The sequence below is a fragment of the Mastigoproctus giganteus genome, chromosome 6, assembly GCF_048544385.1.
Source record: "Mastigoproctus giganteus isolate SK-2022 chromosome 6, ASM4854438v1, whole genome shotgun sequence".
Taxonomy (NCBI): domain Eukaryota; kingdom Metazoa; phylum Arthropoda; class Arachnida; order Uropygi; family Thelyphonidae; genus Mastigoproctus; species Mastigoproctus giganteus.
The window spans coordinates 82,332,146-82,357,306 of record NC_143580.1 but is presented as its reverse complement, the minus strand read 5'-3'; the positions used below and the strand labels follow the sequence as shown (position 1 = coordinate 82,357,306).

General features: G+C 36.0%; 1 protein-coding gene across 2 annotated transcripts in view; it reads left to right on the top strand.

Moving 5' to 3' along the window:
- The window catches only part of LOC150084438 (oxysterol-binding protein-related protein 1-like), a 707,041-nt gene that overhangs the window by 166,895 nt on the left and 514,985 nt on the right, over positions 1-25,161 (top strand). For both annotated transcript variants that reach the window (XM_090376067.1, XM_090376066.1), the window contains exon 9: positions 9,955-10,028. In XM_090376067.1, the coding sequence (XP_090232193.1) occupies positions 9,955-10,028 (74 nt within the window). The remainder of the gene's footprint in view (positions 1-9,954; positions 10,029-25,161) is intronic.

The following is a 25,161-nucleotide window of genomic DNA, read 5'->3' as shown; positions in this document are numbered from 1 at the left end:
ATATTGTTTGACCTAAGAAAAACCTGTAATGCCAAGAGACTATTTGACAGGCTGTATTCTTATGGACTTAGAGCACTGCACACAAATGGATTTCCAGTTTTCTAGAAGACAGATCCCTGACTATTCTTTATAAAGGAAGGTCCCCAAAAAAATTCAAATTCAAAGGGAGTCCTGCAGGATCATCACTGGACCTCTGTTTTTCTTGATATACCTCCACAACCTTCCACAATTAATAATAGAAGATCTCAAAATCAACATAATTATTTTTGCTGATGACATAAAGATATACCCTGCTATATGAAACAACATAGACTGCATTCTTTTGAATTTTGTGGGAGAATTCTCTCGCACAAAAACTGTCTGATGGTCTGATAATGTGTTCTGATAAGTTTTGCTGATGTACACAAGAAAAACAAATATAATTTTTCTTATGCAATCATTAAAAAAAATAGTCAAAAGGGACACTTCCCTAAAAAACTTGGGGTTCACTTTAAGGAACTACATCCTTTAATTTACAAATAATAAGTGTGATAAAAGTGGCCTATAAAAAACTGGGATTCCTAAAAAGAATATCCAAAGATCTCCACAATGTTGATACCTTCCTGCAACTTTATAAAATAAACATTAGACCTGTTCTTCATATATTCCTGCTGCTTTATAAAATACTGTATATGTTAAGCCTGTTCTTCATTATGTTTCCCAGCTATTGTTACAAAATACTGCTTACCAAACAACAGATATAGAGAAAGTTCAAAAAAGAGCTTTATGTTACTTGTGCTATTAAAGAGGTCTTGAATATAATTCAAAATCATGTACAGAGTAGTGCAAAAATTTTAAATTGGAGACATTACGGTGCAGAAGAAATAATGCTGACCTCACATTCTTCAACTAGTTATTGAATGATAAAATAAGCGGTAATTACCTGATCATAGGAATCAACTTTATTGCTCCTCAAGGAGTCTAAGAAATGTCTCCTCATTTTGAACATTGTTTTTAGATATTTTACATTAATGACTAGCATCACAAATATAAATATAAACAAAAGATATTTATTAATAGTTAAGGCAGAGCTAAGTAATATTTGATAGGTGCTCTCAAAATATTCCAAAATGAGCATTTGCAATTTTTATACAACAGTTTTGGTAAACAGGACAGTTATGGCTGAAATGTTATCAGAATCCTCAATTTGCTTCAGTTTATCATTTTAAATTGAAAACAAAATGAAAAGTTCACCAGGTGCAAACTAATATTTAGTTGAACTGCCTCTGGCCTTGATGGCAGAAGCACACCGTCAAGGCATTGACAAGATCAATATCTGAAGATAATCAACTGATATTTCATGGTTCCAAATACGAATTATAGCTTCCTGAAGTTCACGAAGGGTCTTTGGTTTCTTTCTGGCAACTGCAGATTCCACATGATGCGCCAACGGTTCTCTATAGAATTCAGGTCTGGGCTGTTTCCTGGCCAGCTAAGAGTTGTAACGGATCGTTCTTCCAACCATTTTTTCACCTGTAACAAATCTAAACACATTTCCGCTGAACCTCTAATGCAGAAATGAAGCTAAAGTAACTACAGAAGTGCCTACTTACACTTTTTGCCCGATGAAGGAGAAGAGTCATCCTGAAAGATGCAGTTATTTGGCAAGTTGAAATGGTCTCTAATAGTTGGCAGCAATTTGCTTTCCAATATAGCTAGGTATCCATTGGCATTTACGAAACTGTTTATAAACTGCAACTGACCTACTCTGTGATACAAAATGCACCCCCATGTCATTTGGCTGGTAGAGAATTTCACTGTAAACACCATACAGTCTGTATGGTATTCTTCACCACATCTACAGCGAATCGTTTGTCTCTCATCAGAGCCATGCAGGTTGAATTTTATTTCTTCTCAGCCAAGAAAATAACTGACTTCCATTGCTCGGGGGTCCATTTGACATGCTCCGTACACCAAATTAATTGGGCCTTTTTAATTTTTTTGTGTGAGGAGGTCTTCTTCTTAGGACGATGGGCTACACATCCATTTTTGAAGAGGCATCTTCTGACTGTTACTGAACTTGCTACCACTCCTGTATGTTCTTCCCATACAGGAGTGGTAGCAAGAAGCCTTACGGTTTTTAAGGCAAAACCGTAAGACAAAACAGGACCATGCTTCAAAACGCGGTCCTGTTTTGGCATATAGACTCGTTTCCATCTGGTTCCTTTTTTCTTATCAGCAGAACCAGTATTCTTGAGTTTGGAAAGACATCTACTCACTGCGACTGATTACAAGACACTCTATAAGCAATATGACAAGAAGAACATCCTTCCTCACGTAAAGCAACAATAGCACTCGTTCTTCATGGGGTCAACTGCACGTAACTCTCCATCCTGTGATACAAGCAAGGAATGACTGCCAACTCTTGCAGAGCATGCTTATATACCTGAAAGTAACAGCTGATGCAATATTATGTCATCACTTACGCCGTGTCAATCTTATCTGATGCAATCTGTACGAAATATTACCATATACTTACGTTATTCAGATGACAATTACAATTTTAAGGGGCGATGCACTTTCTTTGAATAACAGTGTATGTGTGATTATGTTGTGCATCAAGCAGCATTGTATTTAGGTTCTGCGATGAATAAAGAAAATTAGTCAGACTTTGGGTGCATCTGCTCCATCATATGCCATGGTGAAAGAAATAGGAATTTAAATGGGGGGGGGGTGAGGGAGGGAGAGAGAGAAAGATAATCCTTGTAGTGGATAACCAGTAATGACTAATTGCCAAAAAAACATTGATGCAGTACATGAAATGGCAGACCATTAATTTGCAATCCATAAAATAATGCAGACTATAGGCATCTCAGATGAATATTATTATTATTATTATTATTAGCCATATGGTGCAAGGAAGCTTGAGGCTTATGCTGCACCAGCCAAAAAAAATTTGAGTTACCCTGTGTGTGTGTGTGTGTGTGTGTGTGTGTGTGTGTGCGTGCGTGCGTGTGTGCGTGTGTGTGCGTGTGTGTGTGCGTGCGTGTGTGCAAGTGAGTGAGTGAGTGAGTGAGTGAGAGAAGTAGAAGGAAATCACCAAGAAAGAGAAGAATGATGATATCCAGCTGAGGACCCTGGGTGTGCCAACCCCATACTCAACACATCTTGTACTTTAATGTATTCAAATCAAATTTATTCATTTCCTCTGTTTCAAGAAACACACAGAGTTCAATCACAGAGATTACAATACTCTATGCAACAAGTTTCATTTAATTTCTCTTATGATGTGGCTTAATTTATGTGGCATTCAGTCTTGCTGTTTCATTTATAATTTAGTCCACAATTTTATTCACTCTCCTGCTCCTCTAACTCTTATTCCTTTGCACATTCCTCAAGAAAATTCCAGTCATCAATACATGTACTCCTTGCCTCTTAGAAAAAATTATTCATCTTTGAGTCTGGTATTTCACGCTATGAAACAATAAATATTCACAAGAATGACAGTTTTGTTCCGAAAAAATTTGTTGTGAAGCTGAGTCTTGATATGCTGAAGTAACTTTTTTTTAATTATAGGTTGTTCATAGCTGTAAACAGTTGCATATTCTCAATTACTGTACATTCGTGTTAATTTTTAGTTTGTACTTTTGTATACATGTTAATTAGTGTATGCATTATTCCAAATAAATAAATTACTTTCATCCATACTGTTTTTCTTGTATCACATCAAATTTTCTCTTTCTATGTTTATTGCTTTATTTGTATATATATATATAAATATATATATATACAAGCTTGCTATCTCGACAGCCAAATCACTATCACCAATGACAATGTTTACGCTCGACATTATGATAAGAGAGATCATTTTAGCTTCCCAGCTATAAAGCTTACAAACTGGGAGAGCAATCTGGCTAAACATATCCATGGCAACACTATTAGAAATCAGACAAACAGGTTAATACACATCTGCAATAATCTAGATAGCATGACGGAAGCAATAAAAAACTGATAGATATTCTCATCAAGAATAATATACTTGCCAATTACAGCAGACATCATATTAAAGCAGTCATACTTGCGAACCTCATCCTACATCACCCCAACATCGATCCTAATACACTTATTGAAAATACACTGAACCAGTTTAGAACTATAACACCAATAAATGGCCCGTAGCCCATCTTTGCCTGATTGTCTAAAACCAGTGTCCTTCATCAAACTAAGATAAAGATTATTGCCCAGATAAATGACTTCCCAATTTTGATTCCCGGGTTTACTGCACTAAGAAGAGGCTCGTCATCTGACCGCACTGTAACCCGGCTGATTAAAAATCCCTCCCTCCCAAAAAACAGACAATCTAATAATTGGTAATTTATCAACTTGTATCAAACTCCTAACAACAGAATAATTGTGCCTAAGGTATTATTTTAAACACATAATAAAGTTCATGTCTGTTCATTTAATTACAAACACAGTATAAAACCTAGAGACACAGGGTGAAAATTCACATTTTGAAGGAGGCTGTAAATATGTATATAGCTATCCCCTTAGACATACATGGGTCGTTATGCCTTAGAAAAGCTATACCGGCCCTTGTCCAGGGGATAGCATTTCCTATATATTTACATTAACACACTTTTTCATTAACATACTTCTTGTAATTAATCATACTAACACTTATTGTACTTGTATAAACACATCATTTCATTTATATAGATTTCTTCTGCCATCAGAGGCAACTTCCCCCCCCCACTAACTCAAATAAAAACCCTCTCGAGGCTATCAGAACATTTGCATTGACATAGGGCACATTGCCTACAGCAATTTCACCATCACACCATAGTCAATGAAAGGCGCCTCCGTAGCCAGATGGGAAGGAGCAGCAGTGCGTAGCACACGCTTCTTGATTAGACCGGGGTTCGAGCCCGTCACCACCAAATATGGAGGATGCGGAAAGGTCAGGGAATGACCACCGCATATTCCCGGAGCAATATGGCCTTCGTTGCTAATGCTCCTACAAACCAAATAACAAACAAACAGTCAATAAAAAGTACGGCTGCGCAGTATCATTTAATCAGCACACATAAAACAACCAGAAGGCGGGATTTGATTTCTTTTCAGCCTGACCATCACAGTACAAGAAGGAAATAAGAACCCATTCTCATTTAATACATATATACATACCCGTTGGGCTTTGTGTCGCCTATCCCAGTTTCCTGATTCTGACACTATTTTTACAAAATTTTAATTTAACACATTATTTTTTCTCATTTATTAGCATTCCCCATTTAATTTCTGTACAATCACCAAAAAATTAAAATCAGGCAAAACTGGAATGGGGACAACAGAAATGGGTTTCTGTTGATATGAGATATTCTTTTAGTATGGCTATAGGTCTGCTCAATGCCCCAGAAGAAGTAGCAGACAGATGACCAAGTGGAAGAATGTTATTTACAATTTTATTTTCATTGTTTGTTATCATTTTTTATTGTTATTTTCATTGTTCACATCACTTTTTATTTCCATTTTCATTAATATAATTTTATATAGGCCTTCCAGACTAAAGCTAGTTTACTAACTTGTTAGTTTGGTCCTTATACACCTAATTCCCTACACATAGATACCATTAAAAAAAATTGACTAATATATATATACTAGAAATATATAACAGTTAAGAAGCAAAATAAGCAGGAAAAGGAAAATAACAAAAGTTATAGAATGTCTAATGCTCCAAAACGTGCAGTGTAGCAGTAGAGGAAGCAGAAGGATATAAATAATGTGTGGTTTGTAGAACAAATAAAGTGTCTGCGAAAATGGAAACGAAAAGCACACAAGGTGCCAGAACTAAGAGAAGTTCAAGGGACAGCAGAAAGTGGAAGCAAAGTAGCGGCCAAACAGGTGAAAGAACCCGAAAAACCTAGTGCAAAAACGAATAGGTGCAAAATATTTTAACAAGGGAATTGGGTATGTGATAGGTTTCTACAAGATAGGTACAAAACTTCCTCAGAATTTCTGGCATGTTATAAAACATATCTGGGAACTTTTTGTTATTTGCAAGATTTGTAATCAGGGATGAAATTTAAATCCACTATCATCCTAAATGAAAGCAACAGTCAAAACAGTGGAAACATCTGAGATTTCCACCTCTGAAAATCGAAAAAACAGTTCCATTGACTGAAAAGGTGATGGTGGTAATTTTTTTTTGGGATTCAAAAGGAATAATAATGGTGGAATATGTTCTAATAGGTCAAACTGTAACAGTTCATTATACCAACCTACTGTGTCCAATACAAGTTGATTGGACAAAAGTCTATAGAATTATACAATCTTCTTGCAATCCAAGGGAGAGTTATGCTGAAAAGCAAAACTGAACTAGCATTCCTAATGCCTTCCTCCTCCACTCCCTTTTAGATCCTTCACCTTCACTTCTTCTACCCCTCTCTTACCTACAGCCTCTATCACACCCTCACCACCTCTGGTGCTGTCTGATAAGGACAGTCCTCTATGATATCAGCTCTATTGATGTTTCACTTCTTGGTGTGGAATCCAACCCTGCAGATGTCACTTCAATATCACTGACTACATAAAATCTCTACTACCACTTCCACTACCACTCATCTACCTAAGCTGCGTTGTCTGCTTTCATTAATAAATACCACTTTCATAATTATTAAATGTAATAAAAGTAATCATTTAAATGCAATAAAATTATGTTGAAAACGGGTCTGGAACACATTATTTTGGGTTGCTGAATGCATCTTAATTTTCCCCATTTAATTATTTGTTATGTGCATCCTTTTATGCAAGGGTTTTCAGGAATGGCACCTTTGCATACATCACAGAACACCTGTATATTGAAAAATATTATGCAATCATAATAAAACAGTAGACTGTGAGTCCACTGTTTTCACACATTTTTAAGTACTTCCCTCTCTTGTACATTGCAGTAGTCAACTGTTTGAACATCTTGCTTGTCTGACTTAACCTGTTAGGACCTTATCCTGATTAAAGTATGATCTCCTTAAGGTCTTTATTATTTTTTTTTTTGCAACATATTAGATATTCTTTCACATTCTTGCTTAATCACTGGTAATCCTACTCCTATCTCCATTTGGTAGGAGATGGAAACTGAGAGTTCCAGAAAAAGCATCCATCCCAAGACTGAAGGAGCAGAATAATGAGTAATGTAAACATTACTCCCGCTGGGCCCTTTCTGACCAGTTGTTATACACTGAATGATTAGGCGTACCAATCTTCTTCATAAAATTGGAATGTTCCTTTAGTAACAGCATCATGTGTTTGTATCATGATATAAATGCAGCATTCCTACATATCATGACAGATATGTAGGGATGCTGTATATGTGCAATTTAGCACTACAATGGGAACGATGAAAGAACTAAGTGATTTTGAATGTGTCATGGTAATTGGTACCTGACAAGCCAGTATGAGCATCTTTGAAACTGCAATCTTGTAGCCAACACACTATTGAAGTGAGTAACAGTGACACCAGTGTGAAACTGATTTGCATCAGGGTACTTTTTGGAGGGTTAATGTGTAATAAGTTAGAATGTTATAAATGCTTTATCTACAGCTTTTTAAACTGCTGGAGTTATGAATATAATTATTTATTCATAAGTACCTATAGTGGTCTAAAAGAAAACAAAATTCAGTAAAAAGTAATGATACCAGCCATGTTTTTGCACCTTAAATCTTGATATGTATTATTTTCAACTAAAAATTTATGTATGTATTATATACGTATTATTTATATAGTATGAATCAGAGCTGTACTACTCAATATGTTCTACGTTGATAATAATATTAGTAAAATAATAAGAGGAGTTTACCTCAATATAGTGCATAGAACACTTCCGTATGATACCTTCCAGAAATTAAAACGGAAAAAACAACAACTTACCGGTACATTAGAGTAAAATATAAATAATTAAATAATCAATTTAACACAATTCAAATCAATTTAAAACAATTAAAAATCAAATTAACGCAATTAAAAGAATCTAACGAAAATATCTAAAGCAGATTCAACGACGGAATCTGCTTTAGACTCAGAAATACAAATATTAACTAGCAGATTCTTAAACAGGGGTTATTCCATTACCACAATAAACCAAATTAGGGTACAAGCTAAGGATAGGATACAAAATACTACACCAATCAACAATAGTAATATCAAAAAATACTTTATTCCTGTCCCATATGTTGTACAGTGCCACAAACAGCTTAACAGATTCTTTAAAGATACCGAATTTAAAATTGTAGCTAGGCCAATACGGAAGTTACACACTATACTGAACAATCGCTCGGTTCTTTCAACGTTCGCAACACAAATTAATGATCTGGTATACAACATTTCTTGCGGTGATTGCGACTCGTCTTATCAGGGTTCGACCCGATTTTCTCTTAATATTCGAGTAAATCAACATGAAGCCTCGGTTCGGGCTTCTCGTTCAGCAGCGTCAGAATTAGCCTTTCATGCCATTAACGAAAAACATACTTTTTTATTTAACGAAGCCAAAATACTTAACGTTCAACGTAATTATACGCGACTATTAATTGCAGAAACCGTTGAAATTAAATTACACGAGAATTCGGTTAATGTTCGGCGGCCATATTTGATCTCCGATGAGTGGACCTTTACGCGCATGCGCGAAGACAAATAATTTCTATTTAAGTATCAGGTTTAACCCGATTCGGTAATTTTCATTCCTGTGATCACGACATAAGGTCGAAAAGCGTTGTCAGCTTCAGGAAGGAAAATCATTTTGAATATTTTCGTTAGATTCTTTTAATTGCGTTAATTTGATTTTTAATTGTTTTAAATTGATTTGAATTGTGTTAAATTGATTATTTAATTATTTATATTTTACTCTAATGTACCGGTAAGTTGTCATTTTTTCTGTTTTAATTTCTGGAGGGTATCATATGGAAGTATTCTGCGCACTATATTGAGGTAAACTCCTCTTATTATTTTACTAATACGTATTATTTATATAAAATTATGATTTTATAATAAAATAAAATTGTAAAATTACTTTAAAGTTTACCAATAAAAAAATAACATGAAGCATTCATATGTGGCCATGTTACAGAATACGTTTGGGTTTGGGTTTTATTGGCGCATTAGCAACTTAGGCTATAATGCGCATAGAATACGTAAAAATAGTGATATGACCATTTATAGTGATATAGTGATATGACCAGTAATTTAAATTGAGATTATGAATATGAGCATAGAATTGTTCTGTGCTCATCTAATCTGAAAAAAAAAAAAAACCATTGAGTTATACTGATACATTTATAAATTTGTCAGAATAATCTGTTATAGCTACTTATGCTACAAAATTAATAATAGAAAAAAAAGTTAGAAAAAAAGTCTGCCCCAGGGCAGACTTTTTTTCTAACTTTTTTTTTTAGGGCTCCATTTACAACATGAATCTCTCCACTTTCACAAGGTCTGAAGAGACAGTATTGTCTTGAAATGAAGCCTAGTCATTTAAAGTATGTATTGAGGTTTCTCATTAAAGATTCTCAGTCCTAGTTTTCATGTGATGCAAGAGTCTTGTATTAATTTAATATTAATCTTTAAAATTGTCAGTTATGGACATGATAATTTACTTAAAAAATACATAATTGTGTTAATCAATAAAAAAAACATTGTTTTCAGTGAAATTTAATCTTAAGTTCAAAATCTAGATTTAAAAAAAAAAAAAAAAAAAAAAACCTGTTATACTGTCACAGTTCTGTGACATTTTATATAAAACACCTCTTTGCTGAAAGTTTCTTGAAATTTTTCTAGTCTCTTGGCAAGCAGGTGTTTTCAGGCCATGTTTATAAGAACATTTTTCTTTATTATTTCCTTTCCCTATCTCTATGTTGTCTAGGGAAGGGAATTAATACTCTCAGTAATATCAGTTGCCAGTGATTGATAATTTTCAATATTTGTCATAGAAATCTCGGTTTCTTGGGTGGAAACCTGTGTGGGCAGTTTTAGAAAGAGGAGTGATATCTTTCTTTGTTTCAAGGTAATGGACTTTTTAAATAGCAATGATATTAAGTCTTGTCTACTCACAAATTTTTCTTGTAGTAATGGCATCTTGGTTTCGATACAGTTATTAAATATTGTGTATATTTTATTTATTAACGGAGTGTCTATTAAAGATATTGATGACAACATATCAATTTTAATGTTAAAGTTTACAGATAATACGAAGATTGGCAGGTAGATAATGATAGAAATCAGGGTTTAATGCTGCAACAAGACCTAAAAAATTAGGCAGATGGGCTGAGAAGTGGCAATTAAGGTTTAACATCAAAAAATGCAAGATACTGCATGCGAGTAGCAGTAATTTCAGAATAACATACCATTTGGGTGGTACTTTTTTTTTTTTTTTTTTTTTTTCCATGAAAACCCCAAACATGAGAGGTATTAGAACCTATAGTACTTAGTACGGTGCATGCATTTAAGGTATGCTCAAAGTGGTGGAGAATGAATGAAATCTAGAGATAATTGTACACACTGACATGAAGACAGACTGCTAGCACAGCTCATGGGTTCCATCATTAATGTAGGAATTTTTCCAGCAGTGATAAGGAAGTGGTTGTTCTGTTGTTTAAGGCAGTGGTTAGGCCATATCTTGAATACTCTGCACTGGTTTGGAAACCTCCTTTTAGGAAGGATGTGGATCTGTTGGAATGGGTGCAGAGAAGAGCAACAAGATTAGTCAGGAACAGAAAAGGACATTCTTAATAGGAAAGCCTTAATCTTGTGAATTGCAGTCTCTGGAAACTATTCACTCATGAGGAGACCTGATTGAAGTGTTTGAGGTCTTAAATGGATTGCAGAAATTAATTACAAATGTCATCCTAAGTCTTTCCCAAATGGTATACAAAAGGGGACATAAATTTAAAATGAAAAACGGGATACTACATGTCTGACAATTGCTTTCAGCCAGAGTGTAACAAACTTTCATGTGGGTTGTGGAGGTAATTTGAATAAATTTTAAGGAAGAATTAGAAAATTATTAGAGGGGATTGAAAATTTAGATGGATAGAGTAGTTTTTTTTTTTGGCTGATTCTGTATAAGCGTGCTTCCTTGGATCATTTGCTACTACTAATATTCCCTATTATTAAAGATATATAACACTCTTATTAAAAATATACATGTACATATCTGTCTGAAGTGTATTGAAAATAAGCAGAAAATTTATTTTCTCTTGGATTCATCACTCAATTAAAAAAGCTAAATTATGTTTTAGTACGTTTTCAGCCAAATGTATCTTCTAGTATTGTTAATGAAAGCATATTATTACTTTGTGAGATTTTGAATTATAAAACATTGTTCTTTTGCTGTAAATTTAGATTCTTAATCCACTTTCTGAAAATATTGACTTTCCATTAGAAAATTGCATTTCAATTTTGATTTTGTGTTCTGCTTTTCTTAAATTAAAAAAAAATAAAAATAAAAATTCACTATCTAGTATTTACATTTTGGTAAACTGTGCTTTTCTGTTTAAAAAATCATATGAATGTGTGAAAATAAAAGAATATGAATATGAATGTGCCAAAATTTTTTTTTATAATTGCACACAATTAAAATATTTTCAAATTAGGCAATCGTGGGACTTAATCCATGCTGGAACTTGAAATTTCCCAGAATTTAGATGGTTGTATTGTCATTCATAAAAAAAAAAAAAAAAACTGTCCAAAATATTACCTGTATTACAACTTATTATACTATACAAGTGTGTTCTATTTTTTTGAGAGAAAGATAATGTTCTGAATATATTGTCAAATAAAAATTAAATTAGTGATATCTCTTTCCAGAATACAGTCAGACCTCTATATAATGAAATTGATTGTTCTCTTGAAAATATTTGTTAAACAGAAATTTCATTATAAAGAATTTTACCTTTTCAACAATGAAAAATACTGTAATTCAACATTCATAAATATAGTAAAATATGGGAAATAAATCAGAAATCAGTGTGAATGAATAAATTTTCTAACATTTTAAAACAATTAATTTATTAATACATATATATTAAGAAATGACTACTTACATGATGTGCACAATATACAGAGTGTCTCAAAAATATTGGTACAAACGTTTAGGGGAGGTAGGTAACATCTAAAGGAATGTGAATCACATAGGAACCCATAGCCGGAAATGTCACGAAATAAACAAAATTGTTTATTTCGATCTTACAAAGTAAAAATACAAAGCAAAAATAACAAATTAATGTGAAGTTTCATACAATGGTTTAAATATGAAAATTTGGAATACATATTAGGAGATTGTATTACATTAGTAAGAATCTTATTATAATAATTAAAACACCATCAAATGTATTAGAAAATTGTTTATTTCGAACTTACAAAGAAAAAATAACAAATTAATGTGAAGGATAAGCCTGATGCATTTTTAAAAGTTTGTTAATATCGGGTCCAACTTTTGTTAAAAACAGTTGTAAATCGCCACTCTCAGTTATATGCAATCGGTTCCTTTTCTTAGATAGTAAATTCGCTACAGCACTAAACCCACACTCAGCCAAATAAGAAGATGGAAATGCAATTAAAAATTTCTGCACTATTTCCCATAATCCAGGGTACAGTGTCGGTATTGATTTCTGAAGCCAGAACTCTTGGTATCCACTTTAGAATTTTATTTTTAGTTCTTCATTTGTTGTGAGTTCTATGAGTTCCTCTTCTAAATTTGATGATCCTGCTGTGTTTACATGTGAGAAAGGATCTAGAACCCAATTTGGTATATTCATGTTTAGAATATCCTTGAATCGCTTATTAAAATCAGCATGGAGAACCTCCAAGTGTTGGCAGTATGTAAGTAAATCTTCCTTTTTGAGAGACACTGCTGATAAATTTGAAAAGTGGCTATATTCCCCTCGGCCTAGATTCCGCTTGAACAGAAGAAGTTTCCCCACAAAAGCGGCAATAACGTTTTTTTGTTTTAATTAAATTCCATTCATCACCTTGTAATTGTAGATTGACTTCATTAAATATTTTATAGAGGTCTGTCGAATAAGCGATGTCATTTTTGGATGTAATCAGGTTGGCCCGCAATCCGTCGTCTCTGTTTTCTAGGAACTCTAGTACTGAATCAAACAAATTGTAAAATTGATTCAGACAAATACCTTTAGAAAGTCAATGAACTTCTGTGTGAAGCAGCAAACGATTGAAATCTTCACCGTTTTCACTACAAAGTTGGCTAAACAATCTGTCACTCAATGAATTGCTTCTAATCTTGTTGACTGCTCTAATAACGTAATGGAGCGACATATGCAAGCGTTCACTTAAATTCTTCGCAACCAAATGTTGACGATGAAGAACACAATGTATAGCGAGTACATTTGGTACTGCTTGTTTCAAATGCACTATGAAACCCTTGTGGCGCCCTGTCATTGCTGGAGCACCATCAGTAGCAGCAGACAAAATATTACGAATAGGAATGTCTTTCTCTTGAAAAAACTTATTCATGGTATTAAATATAGATTCTCCCTTTGTGTCCGCTTCCAAATTTTTAGCAAATAATAATTCTTGACAAACCTTTTCTTTTTTTATGAATTGTACGTATGATAAGAATAGTGCTTCATTATTTGGGAGAGTTGATTCATCGAGTTGAATGGAAAATTGGCATGTCTTCAAATAATCGCACAGTGATTTTTCAACGTCTTCAGCCATTTCATTGATTCTTCTTTGCACTGAATTATTGCTCAAAGGAATTTTCCTGATGATATCTGACGCTGGCTTATGAAGCATAGTGTTTATTACTTCTTTTACTGCCAGCAAGATTAATTCCTCACCAATTGTGTGTGGTTTTCCCGCTTTTGCGATTAATAATGAAATATTATAAGAAGCTTGTAATCCGTCATTATCTTGTTTAGTGGACGACGCAAAAAGTTTTGATATAGTTGGACGTTTAAAATATTTTTCTCCTAGTACTTGAAAATAGGACAAATCTTTATCCTTTTCGTCAGCATGCATTTTAGTCAAATGCTCTTGTAGCCTAGAAGGCTTCATTGCTTAATTTGAAAATACTTTTTGGCAAATCAAGCACATAGGTAATAATTGGTTCATAGGAGACTGAATAAAGCCATATTTCAAATACTCAATACCCTACTGTCGACATTTCTTCTTAGATTCAGACATAATGAAGTAATAAAATTTGCAACAATATTCACAAAATAAAAGATTTAATTTACACTTTGTATGACTCCACTTATCTATCACACTTTCAACTGATAATTGTTGGCAAAGCACACAAAAAATAATGAAACTTATTTCTAAACAGCAAAAATGTATGATTGTGGCGGGGAGGGGGATGAAGAATGATTTACTTATTCTCTCACTCGACAATTGTGGGGGGGGATAAATAAATGATGATGATTTATTCTCACTTATATATTTATTATATATATTCTTTCCAACATACACTGAATAACTCCAATAAATCTTCACTCTCTCTTACATACTCTATGGAGGAAATATCAATTCACTCCATTAATAGCAATTAGACAATTCATGATATCAACTCTTTTACTTTTAACACATTTCATTAAGTTTCTAACCAATACCTCTAATCACAGAATAGTAACGTACACACTCTTTCTCTCTCTCTCTCTCTCTCTCTCTCTCTCTCTCTCTCTCTCTCTCTCTCTCTCTCTCTCTCTCTCTCTCTCTCTCTCTCTCTCTCTCTAGTTATTGATTCTAATATCTATCACTAACGATAAAAGTTCCACTAACTACAGTTCTTTTATTGACTGTCCTGTGCATTATTCCTTTCTCGTCTATTTCTTTGTAACATCGTTTCTGTTAATATATTTCTTAAACAAACTTACTTGCTATCTTTTCCTACCACCTGGGTGAGTTTCCGATCCTTCAGGTCTTCCTCCGCTATTTCCTCTCTGAGCTCAGCCTCCGTAGACTCGCTAAGTGTGCTCCCGGCTCGACACTTAGACGTTCCTACCGCGTACTAGAATCTTTCTCCACGACTGCTTCCTTTTAACTCTCTAGGGAAACTCGAACGGCCTTCCTTGCACTGATCATACTGCCTTTCGCTACTACCTTTACTCACTAACTAAACTATCATAGTTGGACTTTTTGTACGCATTTCCCACACTCCCAAAATTTCTTTCCACTACTCTCATGGACCTCTCCCCGGGATTCTCCTCCGGATCCTTTCCTTTCAGGTTTTGGGACTCTGTTTTTCTTGGGCTCTCCTCTCCTCTCTGCATCACTTTTTTGCTTCAAACTCCCTTCCTTATTTTTTGTCCAATCATTTGGTAGTCCTCCATCTCTCCTTAATTTCATTCGCTCATTTTTTTTTCGACGTCGTCCCGACCCACATCTGGTAGGTCGAGCTCCCTTCTTTATGTCGAGAACATCCGGGTGCTAAGCAATCTCAAGAACTACCCTTGGAATGACCATTCCATTTATCTCTTCCGTCACACTCTATTTCAAGTTACCGCCCTTGAAATTATTGAGAGTACCTTCTGTGTCGGCCCGTTTGTACTTTGTTTATCACTCGAACACGGTGTGCTCTCTGATCTGAGGTCTTCCCTTTGGATGGAGTCCAAAACCATTCTAGGGTGTGGGCGTTCTTTTGTCCCCTGCTGCCATAAGTTGGGTACAGCCCTACATTTTGTAAACAAGAACCGCATCAAAACTGGCCTTCCCATTGTACTACCTACAGGTCAGCGTCCCTCCTGTTGCCACGCTAATCCAGTCCCTAATGAAATGTACACAGCGCAAGCAAATTCTGCTGAGTGCTTGTCTGTTTTAAACATTAGATATTTTCCAAAAAAATTGGTAAAATTTTATTAACATAATATTTGTAAGAATGGATCTTACATGATCACATATCAATTTATGAATTATTACGTCGGAAAAACGGCCTTGGAAGCTTTGAAGATGAAATGCGCTACGGCATTAGTTTAAAATTCGTGCCTAATCTGTCTCAAATGAATCAACAGATGCGGAGATATAATTGACTGGTCAGGCTTATGTCATTAGTGTTACCAAGGTGATCCAAGGAGAAAATAAAACTGTGAACAATTTTCGTGGAAAACAAACAGTTGATCATCATTACTTGCGAACAGTATTTTGCATTGTTGCTTTGTCACAACATTTTGCCTTTACTGCTTTTTGTAATTGTTGTACGAAAGAATTGCAATGAATTGGTTTTGAAGAACAAAAATATCTTCTTTCCTTTCTTCAGTATGTATTGTATCTACCAACAAAAAATCAAGGAAATTCATCTGTTGGAAGCCATACTGGAAACGGAAGGGGAAAAAAAAAAAAACTGTCGTAAAACTGATCACCACAATGTGCATTTCATAAAAACAAAGTTCGCTTATTGTAATTGTTTTTAGAGGACTAAATTGGAACAGCAGTTTCATGGATGTATATTTGATCTTCTTACGAACTTTCAACAAAATATTTCTGTTCATAGCTGCGTTATAAATTTCGAAAACTGATGTCGAAGGAACTTCACATGCATCTCACCTGATACCATCAAAAAATTTGAGGGGAAAATTGAATTTTCATTATCACACACACACCTGAAAAATTCACCATAAAGTGTCATACATTTGCTTGCTTGAATTCCAATCTGAGCTCCAAATGTAATTTGACTTCTCTTGCACTGACAGAGCTGCTGTTTGCCGAATGAAGGAAAACGGGGTTAATTTTCCTGAAATTTCCACTTCCTTTCATTCATTTGGGGGGAAAAAACTCATTAGGGGAGGGAGGTCCCCTTTCTAGTCTGACCCTAAGGGAAAGAGACAGAGAGAAAGAAATAAAAATACTCTTTTGGTGGGAGGAAGGCCAGGAGATTGTCAGAGGTCCACACTTGTAACTTTCATCACAGATGCTGAAGTTCTAATAAGTCGGTTTCATCGCGGATTCGGAAGTATTTCTTTATTGCATTCAGTTTCACAACAGATACTAAAGTTCTAATAAGTCAGCTTCATCGTAGGATGCCTAAGTTCACATTAGTCCGATTAGTCCCTCTTTGCTTTATTGTAATTGTTTTTCGGAACAATATTTTGCAATAATCCCCCTGGAAATATTAGCCAGTGAACTGAATTATACATTTCAAACATTGTTGTATAGCTTGTCCTTGAATACAAATGACTACGATTACTTTCCTTTGAGTGACCGCCTTGTACAGATGTTTTATTGTGGACACTTCCTTCCAGTCAGTAAAACCATCAGTAGTCATCCTTTATTGTACCTAAAGTAATTCGTTATGTTGGGGGAAGCGGTTTTTGCTCCTAATTGAAGTAGCACTTTCGAATTTTGCCCAAGTCGATTATCTGCACATATTGAAAATTAGGACAGTAAAAGAGTTGATAATTGGTGCCATTGGTGGGCAGCATTCCTACTAACAAATTTTCTGTTTATACTCTACGATGACCACACCGTCAGAGATCCCGAAATAGAGAGAAAGAATACAAGAAACCGCACCGCATTTAGCAGTCACGGACTTGATTGTTTGAAATTTCTCGCCATAAACCACAGCAAAACAAGAGAAGTGATGGGGAGAAAATCAGTTTTTCAGCGGAGTTTATCTGTTTATTGCAGTTCAGAACAGCATCATGACTGTGGATAGTGAATTTATTCGGCTTCTGTACTAAAACAGAATTTCTCCCTTTGCGATGACATCAAAGTGTAACAAGCAAATATCTTCTAAGAATAATTTTTGAGCAGCCGTTAGTCGCAATCTGTTAGCTTTGTACTGTTAGAAAATATTGCAGTTTTGTGAAGAATACACATTTCAAGAAACAATCCGTTATTCATAGCGGATGATGTTTTTTTTCTTCTTTTGCACACCAATTTTCGAAATTTATAACGCAGCTTCAAATAGAAATATTTTCTCGAAATTTCGTTAGAAGATCAAACCCAGGAAACTGCTCTTCCGATATTGTTTACTAAAAACAATTACAATAAAGCAAACTTTTTTTTTTTTTGATAAAAAAAAAACAACTGATAACACTGCGCATTGCAGTGTTATCAGTTTTACACCAGTTTTTCTCGTTTCTAAAAGATGAATTTCCTTGATTTTCTGTTCGTAGGAGCAATACACGTTGAAGAAAGGAAATACGATCTGTTCACCTTTTAAAAATAGTTGTTGCTACTGTTTCGCTTTATCGCTTCTTTATGTCAACTCACAGTAGCTCGCGTTGTCGCGTTTCAAAGGCCCTAGGCTAATTAGGGTGGGTTTAGAAAAATAACAGAAAAAGGCCTAAAAAAATACACACTTGATGTCACATTTTTGTCATTTGCGTGAAATCCAATAGAAGGTTTTGAAAACTGAAGTGGGAAAATCGAAGAAAACAGTTCTGGCTTCACCTATAGCGAATTTCCGCTATGTCCATAGAGTAAAAATTATAGAATTTATTAGTTGACCTTTGAACTGGGTACGCTGGACCTGAGGAGATAAAAATACGAATAAGGAGCCACCGACCCCTGGACCGCCTGAACGTCCCCCAATTGCTTCTGAACCTACTATCGCCCCCCCCCCCCTTTAGCACCCACTGGGGGGGGGTGGTACCACCCACTTTGGGAACCTATGCTTTAGATGTTACCTACCTCCCCTAAACATAATATACCAATATTCTTGAGACACCCTGTATTAGTACATTTTAAAGAATTATTTCTTAAAATATTTGGTTATTTTTTTGTACACTGGATTTAATGTACATCATTCATAAAAATTTTCACAATTGTTTAAACATTCAAATATATTTTCTGGCACATTTTCTTCACACTTGAAGGTCTCAGTCTGGGCTTGTGGTCCTCTGTAATTTTTTCAAAACTGTTTCTTTCCAATGGGTAGTCTTCAATTACAACTCCACTTTCACTAGAAATAGCTTTTTTGAGTAAGCTATGGCACTTTTTAAATTTATCCAGCCGACCAGAACTGGCTTGGAATGTTTTATGCCCCAGAAAAGATGTGTACTCCCAACCCTTTTCTTTTATTAATGGCCCTGATATTGACATGTTTTGGTCTCGAGTCAACTTCACCCACTTAAAAACAGCTTCATCTTCATACAGGCATAATTTTGCATGCTTCCGACTGGGTCCCGTTTAATCAAACAGTTTGAGAATGAAAACACGATTTTTCAGAATGATTGACACACTACTGGCAGAGATACCAAATTTTAAAGTGATTTCTTTTTTTTAATATTTCGATCTACACTATTAAACACTGCCACTTTTTCCACTACACTGAAGGATTTCGTCTTTGACATGTAAGGTTACTTGCACAGCAGTTAAAACTAAACTGATTTAGGCACGACTTGAACCTACCATGTAAACAGAGACAGGTGAAATTTAATGGAGGTGTGAATGATTCATTTTTGTGAAACAGATGAATTTTCAGGATAAAGGAAACTCTTCTAATTCTCTAATATGGTGCTTACAGTAGACAACAGGCTGACTGACCAGAGCCAGTGTCAGTGTCAGGAATATGCTTTAATCATAGCACAACTTCTCGATACGATAGAGGCAGTTGTATAGGCACCACTAAATTGTGGAATTTTTTAGCTCTTAATTCATGCTCTCAAGAATAAATCTCTTTAGCTTTTAAAAGCTAAAGGGATTAATTCTTAATCCTTTTATCTCGTAATTTGTGCTTTCTACGGCATCAGCTCTATTGCCTAAACGTTCAGAGGTGCGAACAACACATACCCAGGTCTCTTGAAATCAGTTTGTTATATGGAAATTTTCTTCATTATACAGAAGCTATTTTTAATGTAATGACCAAGGGGAAATCAAAAAAATTCGCTAAATGGAAAAATTAGCTATATGGGAGTTCGTTAAAGAGAGATCCGACTGTATATCCAACTATTAGGGATATGTAGGCTGCAAAAAGCATACGTCAAAAAAGATTTTTTCCAAAATTTTTTGATGCAGCAGAACTGATATACCTCTCAATTGTTATAACAATGCAAGTTATCTTTGTGTCTCTGCTGGGAACCAGAAAAATGCTTCAAGAAAACTTAGGATTATTGTTAAGAGAATTGGATTTGGGTAGAGGAAAGCATGCAGGGAATATTCCACAAACATTATATTCCAATAATTGTATTTACATAAAAATAATTTAATTATTATTTTTATTGGCACCACACTTTGCTGCTAATATCCATTTTTATATTTTGTGTGTATGCAGATGTATGTGTTCACTGGGCAATTTGCACATTGTTGCAGGCTGAAAAACCTGGAATAACCCACAGGAAAAACCCCACTTGTGTTTTCTTCATCAGATAACTTCAGCCTCCAGTGAAAGAGGACTCTAGAAATTCCTACAGTTATTGACAGAAATTGAACTTCGACATCACCACAGTGGCAGATGGCGATGTATCATACTGACTGAACTGTTGTGGAGGACAAAAATATGGAATGTAAACAGTTTCATATTATAATTAGTTTTATATTAGTATGACTAGTGGAAAATGATTATGACCATCCACCCCAGGGAGCTAAATGATTTTGTAATAATTGAGAAGAAAGTGGAGGAGAAATTGCTGAAGTTAAATGTATGAAAGGCATCTGGGGTGGATGGGATCTATCCAATTATATTAAGGTAGGCAGAAAAGGAGGTAAGCAAACCTCCTTTGCTGCCACTGCCTAATTTTTCTAGATCCTGATGCAGGATCTAGAAAAATTAGGCAGTTGGGCTAAGAAATGGCAATTGAGATATAACATTGACAAATGCAAAGTGCTGCATATGGTTAACAGTAATTTCAGATTAATGTAGCAACTGTGTGGTACTATACTAAAGGTAGTGAAAAATGAAAAAGACCTGGGGTAATTGTGCAGTCAGATATGAAGTTCTCTGAGCAGTGCAGTGAAAGTCATGCTTACAGGCCTGTACTTAGCCACTTTGCCCTTAGGTTACCCCCACCCCTTTTATGATTAGAGAGACATTTAGCCATAATTATGAGAATTATGGCTAATGGTTTGCTTACCCCTTTTCTACTTCTTTTAAAATAATTGGTTAGATTTCATCAGCCTCAGGTGCTTTTTTTTTTTTTTTGCTTGCATTAACAGGCAAGGAAACTGTTAATGCCAGTAAGTAGTAATAAACCCATATGTGTACAGAACGCTGCAGAGAAGCAATCTGTTGGAATTCAAACAGATATAACAATTCCACTTACTGAATACTCAACGCTCATATGGCAGTTCAAAACCCCCAGTCAGCTACCACTCCCATATCGATACCACCTATTGCTCCACCTGTACCTGAACAAAATAATGAGGAAACCAAAAATCTGATTCGCTGCCCATGGTAAATGAAAAAATGGAGATAGAGGTGAAGGAAAAACATTAAGACGTGGTCTTGGAACTTTTTGCTGACGAATATATGGACACTGGACAACGTCCAGTCTTTCCAAAGAGGATAAATCCAAGACTGAGAAACTAAATCCCTCAGCCCTTTGGAAGTCCACAGACAGACCCCCCAAATCTATGTAATGTCCACTTTCAAATTTCTGCTGTGGAACTGCCGTGATTTCTGTTGAAACAGTGAAGACATCAAGGCCCTCCTACGTAAGTATGAGCCAATATGCTGCTGCTTCTTCTTCTTACAGGAGAGAGACATTTAAAGCAAATGAGGACCCTCATATGCATAACTGTTCCCAAAATCTGAAAGGCAGAAGAACTAGGGATGGGCCTACCTATGGAAAAGTCGCCCTTTGTGGGTAACCATACCCCCCTTTCAAACTTTGCCACTCACTGTTAATTTAGAGGCCACATACTCTAAATTAGCAGTGAGTGGCTAAATGAGTAGGATTTCTTGTAACTGTTCAGGCAGACCTTGATGATCTCATTATGCAATTGCCATCCTCTTTTCTGTTACTAGGGGATTTTAATTGGCACAATACCCTATGGGGTAGTGCTAACAGTAATGGAAGGGGTCGGACTATAGAGCACATGCTTGAAAAAAATTACTGGCCCTGCTAAATGTGGGACATAACACCTCTTCCACATGCCCGCCCGAACATTTACTGCGATTGATCTCTTGTATGCTCCCCCTCTCTCCTTTCTCTTTGTACATGGGAAGTTGAAGACAACCTTTATGGTAGTGATCACTTCTCCGTGATATCCACCTTTTGCAATGGGAGACCCTGCCACCCGTCTAGGATACCACAGTGGAAGATTGATCACGTTGACTGGAATGCCTTCAAAGATCTGGCATTGTTTGAAAGCATCACAGTCAGCAAGGAGCCATTTAATAACATGTTAAGGCACATTACAGCCACTGTTGTCCAAGCAATGGCAATTTCAATTCCGAAGACATCAGCTTAGTTTTCATCATTTCCAAAACCATGGTAGAATGTAGAATGCACAGCAGCAAGAAAGGCACAAAACAAGGCATGGGAGATATTTCTTCGATATCCTACCACAGAAAATCTAATAGCCTTCAAACATGCACATGCCAAGGCATGTTATATTAGACGTCAGAGTTTGAAAAATCTTGGATCCACTTTACATCTTCCATCAGCTGGGCAGCAATACCAAAAGTCGTCTGGGACATAGTCCGGAAAATTAAAGGGAAATACACATCACACCCTTTAACAATCCTAGAACATAATGGATGTGCAATTGCAGACCCAACTGCAATTGCGAACTCTCTTAGAAGACATTCGCCAATGTGTCTGCTATAACATCCTACACCCCAGAGGTTCTGACCATCAAACAAAACTTTGAAAAGTAGCAATTGAAGCTGTCCTCAAATGGCTGTAAACAATACAATCGGCATTTTACACATAGTGAACTGATGGCACTTTCTTGTTCTCAGGCGAGTACTTGGGGGCTGATGACACCCATTATGAGAGTATTAAACATCTTTCTTCAGAATCTGTGGATTGTCTGCTCTGTCTCTACAATAGAATTTATATCGAAGTGCAGTTTTCAGACTCTTGGCATAAGGCAATCGTAGTTGCCTTTCCTAAGCCAGGAAAAGATCCAAAGATACTGTCTAATTATTATCCTATAGCTCTGACCAGCTGCTTGTGCAAGATCCTGGAAAGAATTGTCAATGCTAGACTTGTGGTTTTTGGAGACTAACAATATTCTTTCCAGGACACAGTGTGGCTTCCAAAGAAACGGGTCAATACTCGACCATTTAATCTGCCTGGAAACATCTATCCATGATGCTTTCCTGAAATGTGAGCATCAGGTGTCGGTTTTCTTTGATATGGAAAAAGCATATGACGGCTTGGAATTTTAAAAGACATATAACTTTAGTCTTAGGGGACACATTGCCATCTTTATTAAAAACTTCCTCTCAAACTGGCCATTCCAAGTTTGTGCGATCCTCTCTCTTGGCTATTTTGCCAAGAGGAGGGAGTTCCTCAAGGATGAGTACTAAGTGTAACGCTTTTTGCTATCAAATTTAATTCTATCACTGAACAACTTCCTTCAACCTTAAACAGTGTCCTCTTTGTTGACGACTTTAGCATCTTTTTGCAGTCATGCAACATGAGGGTTATCAAAAGGCAGTGGCCAATGGTTTCAGGTTCTCACCTCAGAAGACCATTTGCATATACGTTTGTTACAAGTGGAACCTTCACCCTGAACCAGAACTGAAGCTTGGACAAAACATCGTTCCAGTAGCAAGACAAAATTCTTGGGGCTCATGTTCAATAAGATTTTACCCTATATCCATCAAATGTGGACAAAGTGCTTGAGGGGATTGAACCTCCTACATGCTATCTCTTCCAATAAATGGGGTGCAGATCGCTGCAATTTTCTCCTCCTTTATCATGCACTTCTCTGATCTAAATTAGACTGTGTCCCAAGTATACACATCAGCTAGAAACCATGTACTACAGTGGCTAGACCCAGTTCACCACCAAGCCATTCGTATTGCTGCGTGGACATTTAGAACTTGCCCTGTCCAGAGTTTTATTGTCAAAGCAGGTGAACCCACTGTTCCTGCGATGAAAGCAGTTGTCACTAAAATATACTTTTAAATTGAAATCCCTGCCAGACAATCCTACATGGACATCCATCTTCAAGCCGCGATGACAGACTCTTTATAACACCCGTCAGACTACCAAACGTCCTTTTGGTTTCTGTGTCCAAGAACTTCTCAGAGAACTGGACATCACAGTAGACAACGTTGCCCAGTCACTAACACAACTACTTCCACCCTGACATGCCTGCTTCCCATCATGCAACTTTTCCATCAAAGATTAGGGTAAGGCTACCACCCCACTTTCTGTCTACCGACAACTCTATGCTGCCCACCGAGTCCAATACTCTGACTTCTTACTTGTCTTTACTGGTGGCTCGGAGTCATCTGTCAGATCTGCTGCAATTTTCCCAGATCGCACTATATCTATATGCTGCATTCATGGGGAAGATTCCCCATGAATGCAGCATATAGATATAAGCACAAACAGCTGAGTTATATGCTATACAATTAGCCTTGGACACATTAAAACTCACAAGTACCAAAGGTGTATACTGACTCTCTAAGTATACTGCAGGCTTTATTGGGGATGAGGTATAATCCTCATCCGTTCCTGACCCGGATTAGAGGATGTTACATTCTCTGTCTGAGCATTTATTCAGCATTTGTTTCTGCTGGATTCTAAGCCACATTGGGACCAAGAGGAATGAACTGCCAGATGCTGTGGCCAGATAACCAGGACCCCACAACACTTATGGCCTGTTAGTATCCCATAGAGACTATAGGCAGGTGATAAACCTTACACTACTCTCCCAATGGTAGCAATCTTGGCACGGGCAGGTTACAAACAAGCTGTATCAGATAAAGCCTGTAATCTGACACTGGCAGTCTAGTCTGTGCAGTGAAGAGAGGAAGCTGTTCTGACTTGCCTCCGCATAGGACACAGTCATCTTACACATGCAGTTTTGCTGAGGGCAGATGACTTTCCTTCGTCTGAGAATTGTGGCACCGTTTTAACCATTTGCCATATTTTAACTGAGTGTCCACGTCATAGACACAAGCATGCTTTATATTTTACCACTTTTAGTCATCTGGCTGAGCCTTATATATTCAAGTCAGATTTTATCTGACAATGACCACGTGTCTTCTGTTTTTAGTTATTTAAAATCATTTTGCCTCTATACTCATATTTAAAATTTACCTTTTTATTGCTATT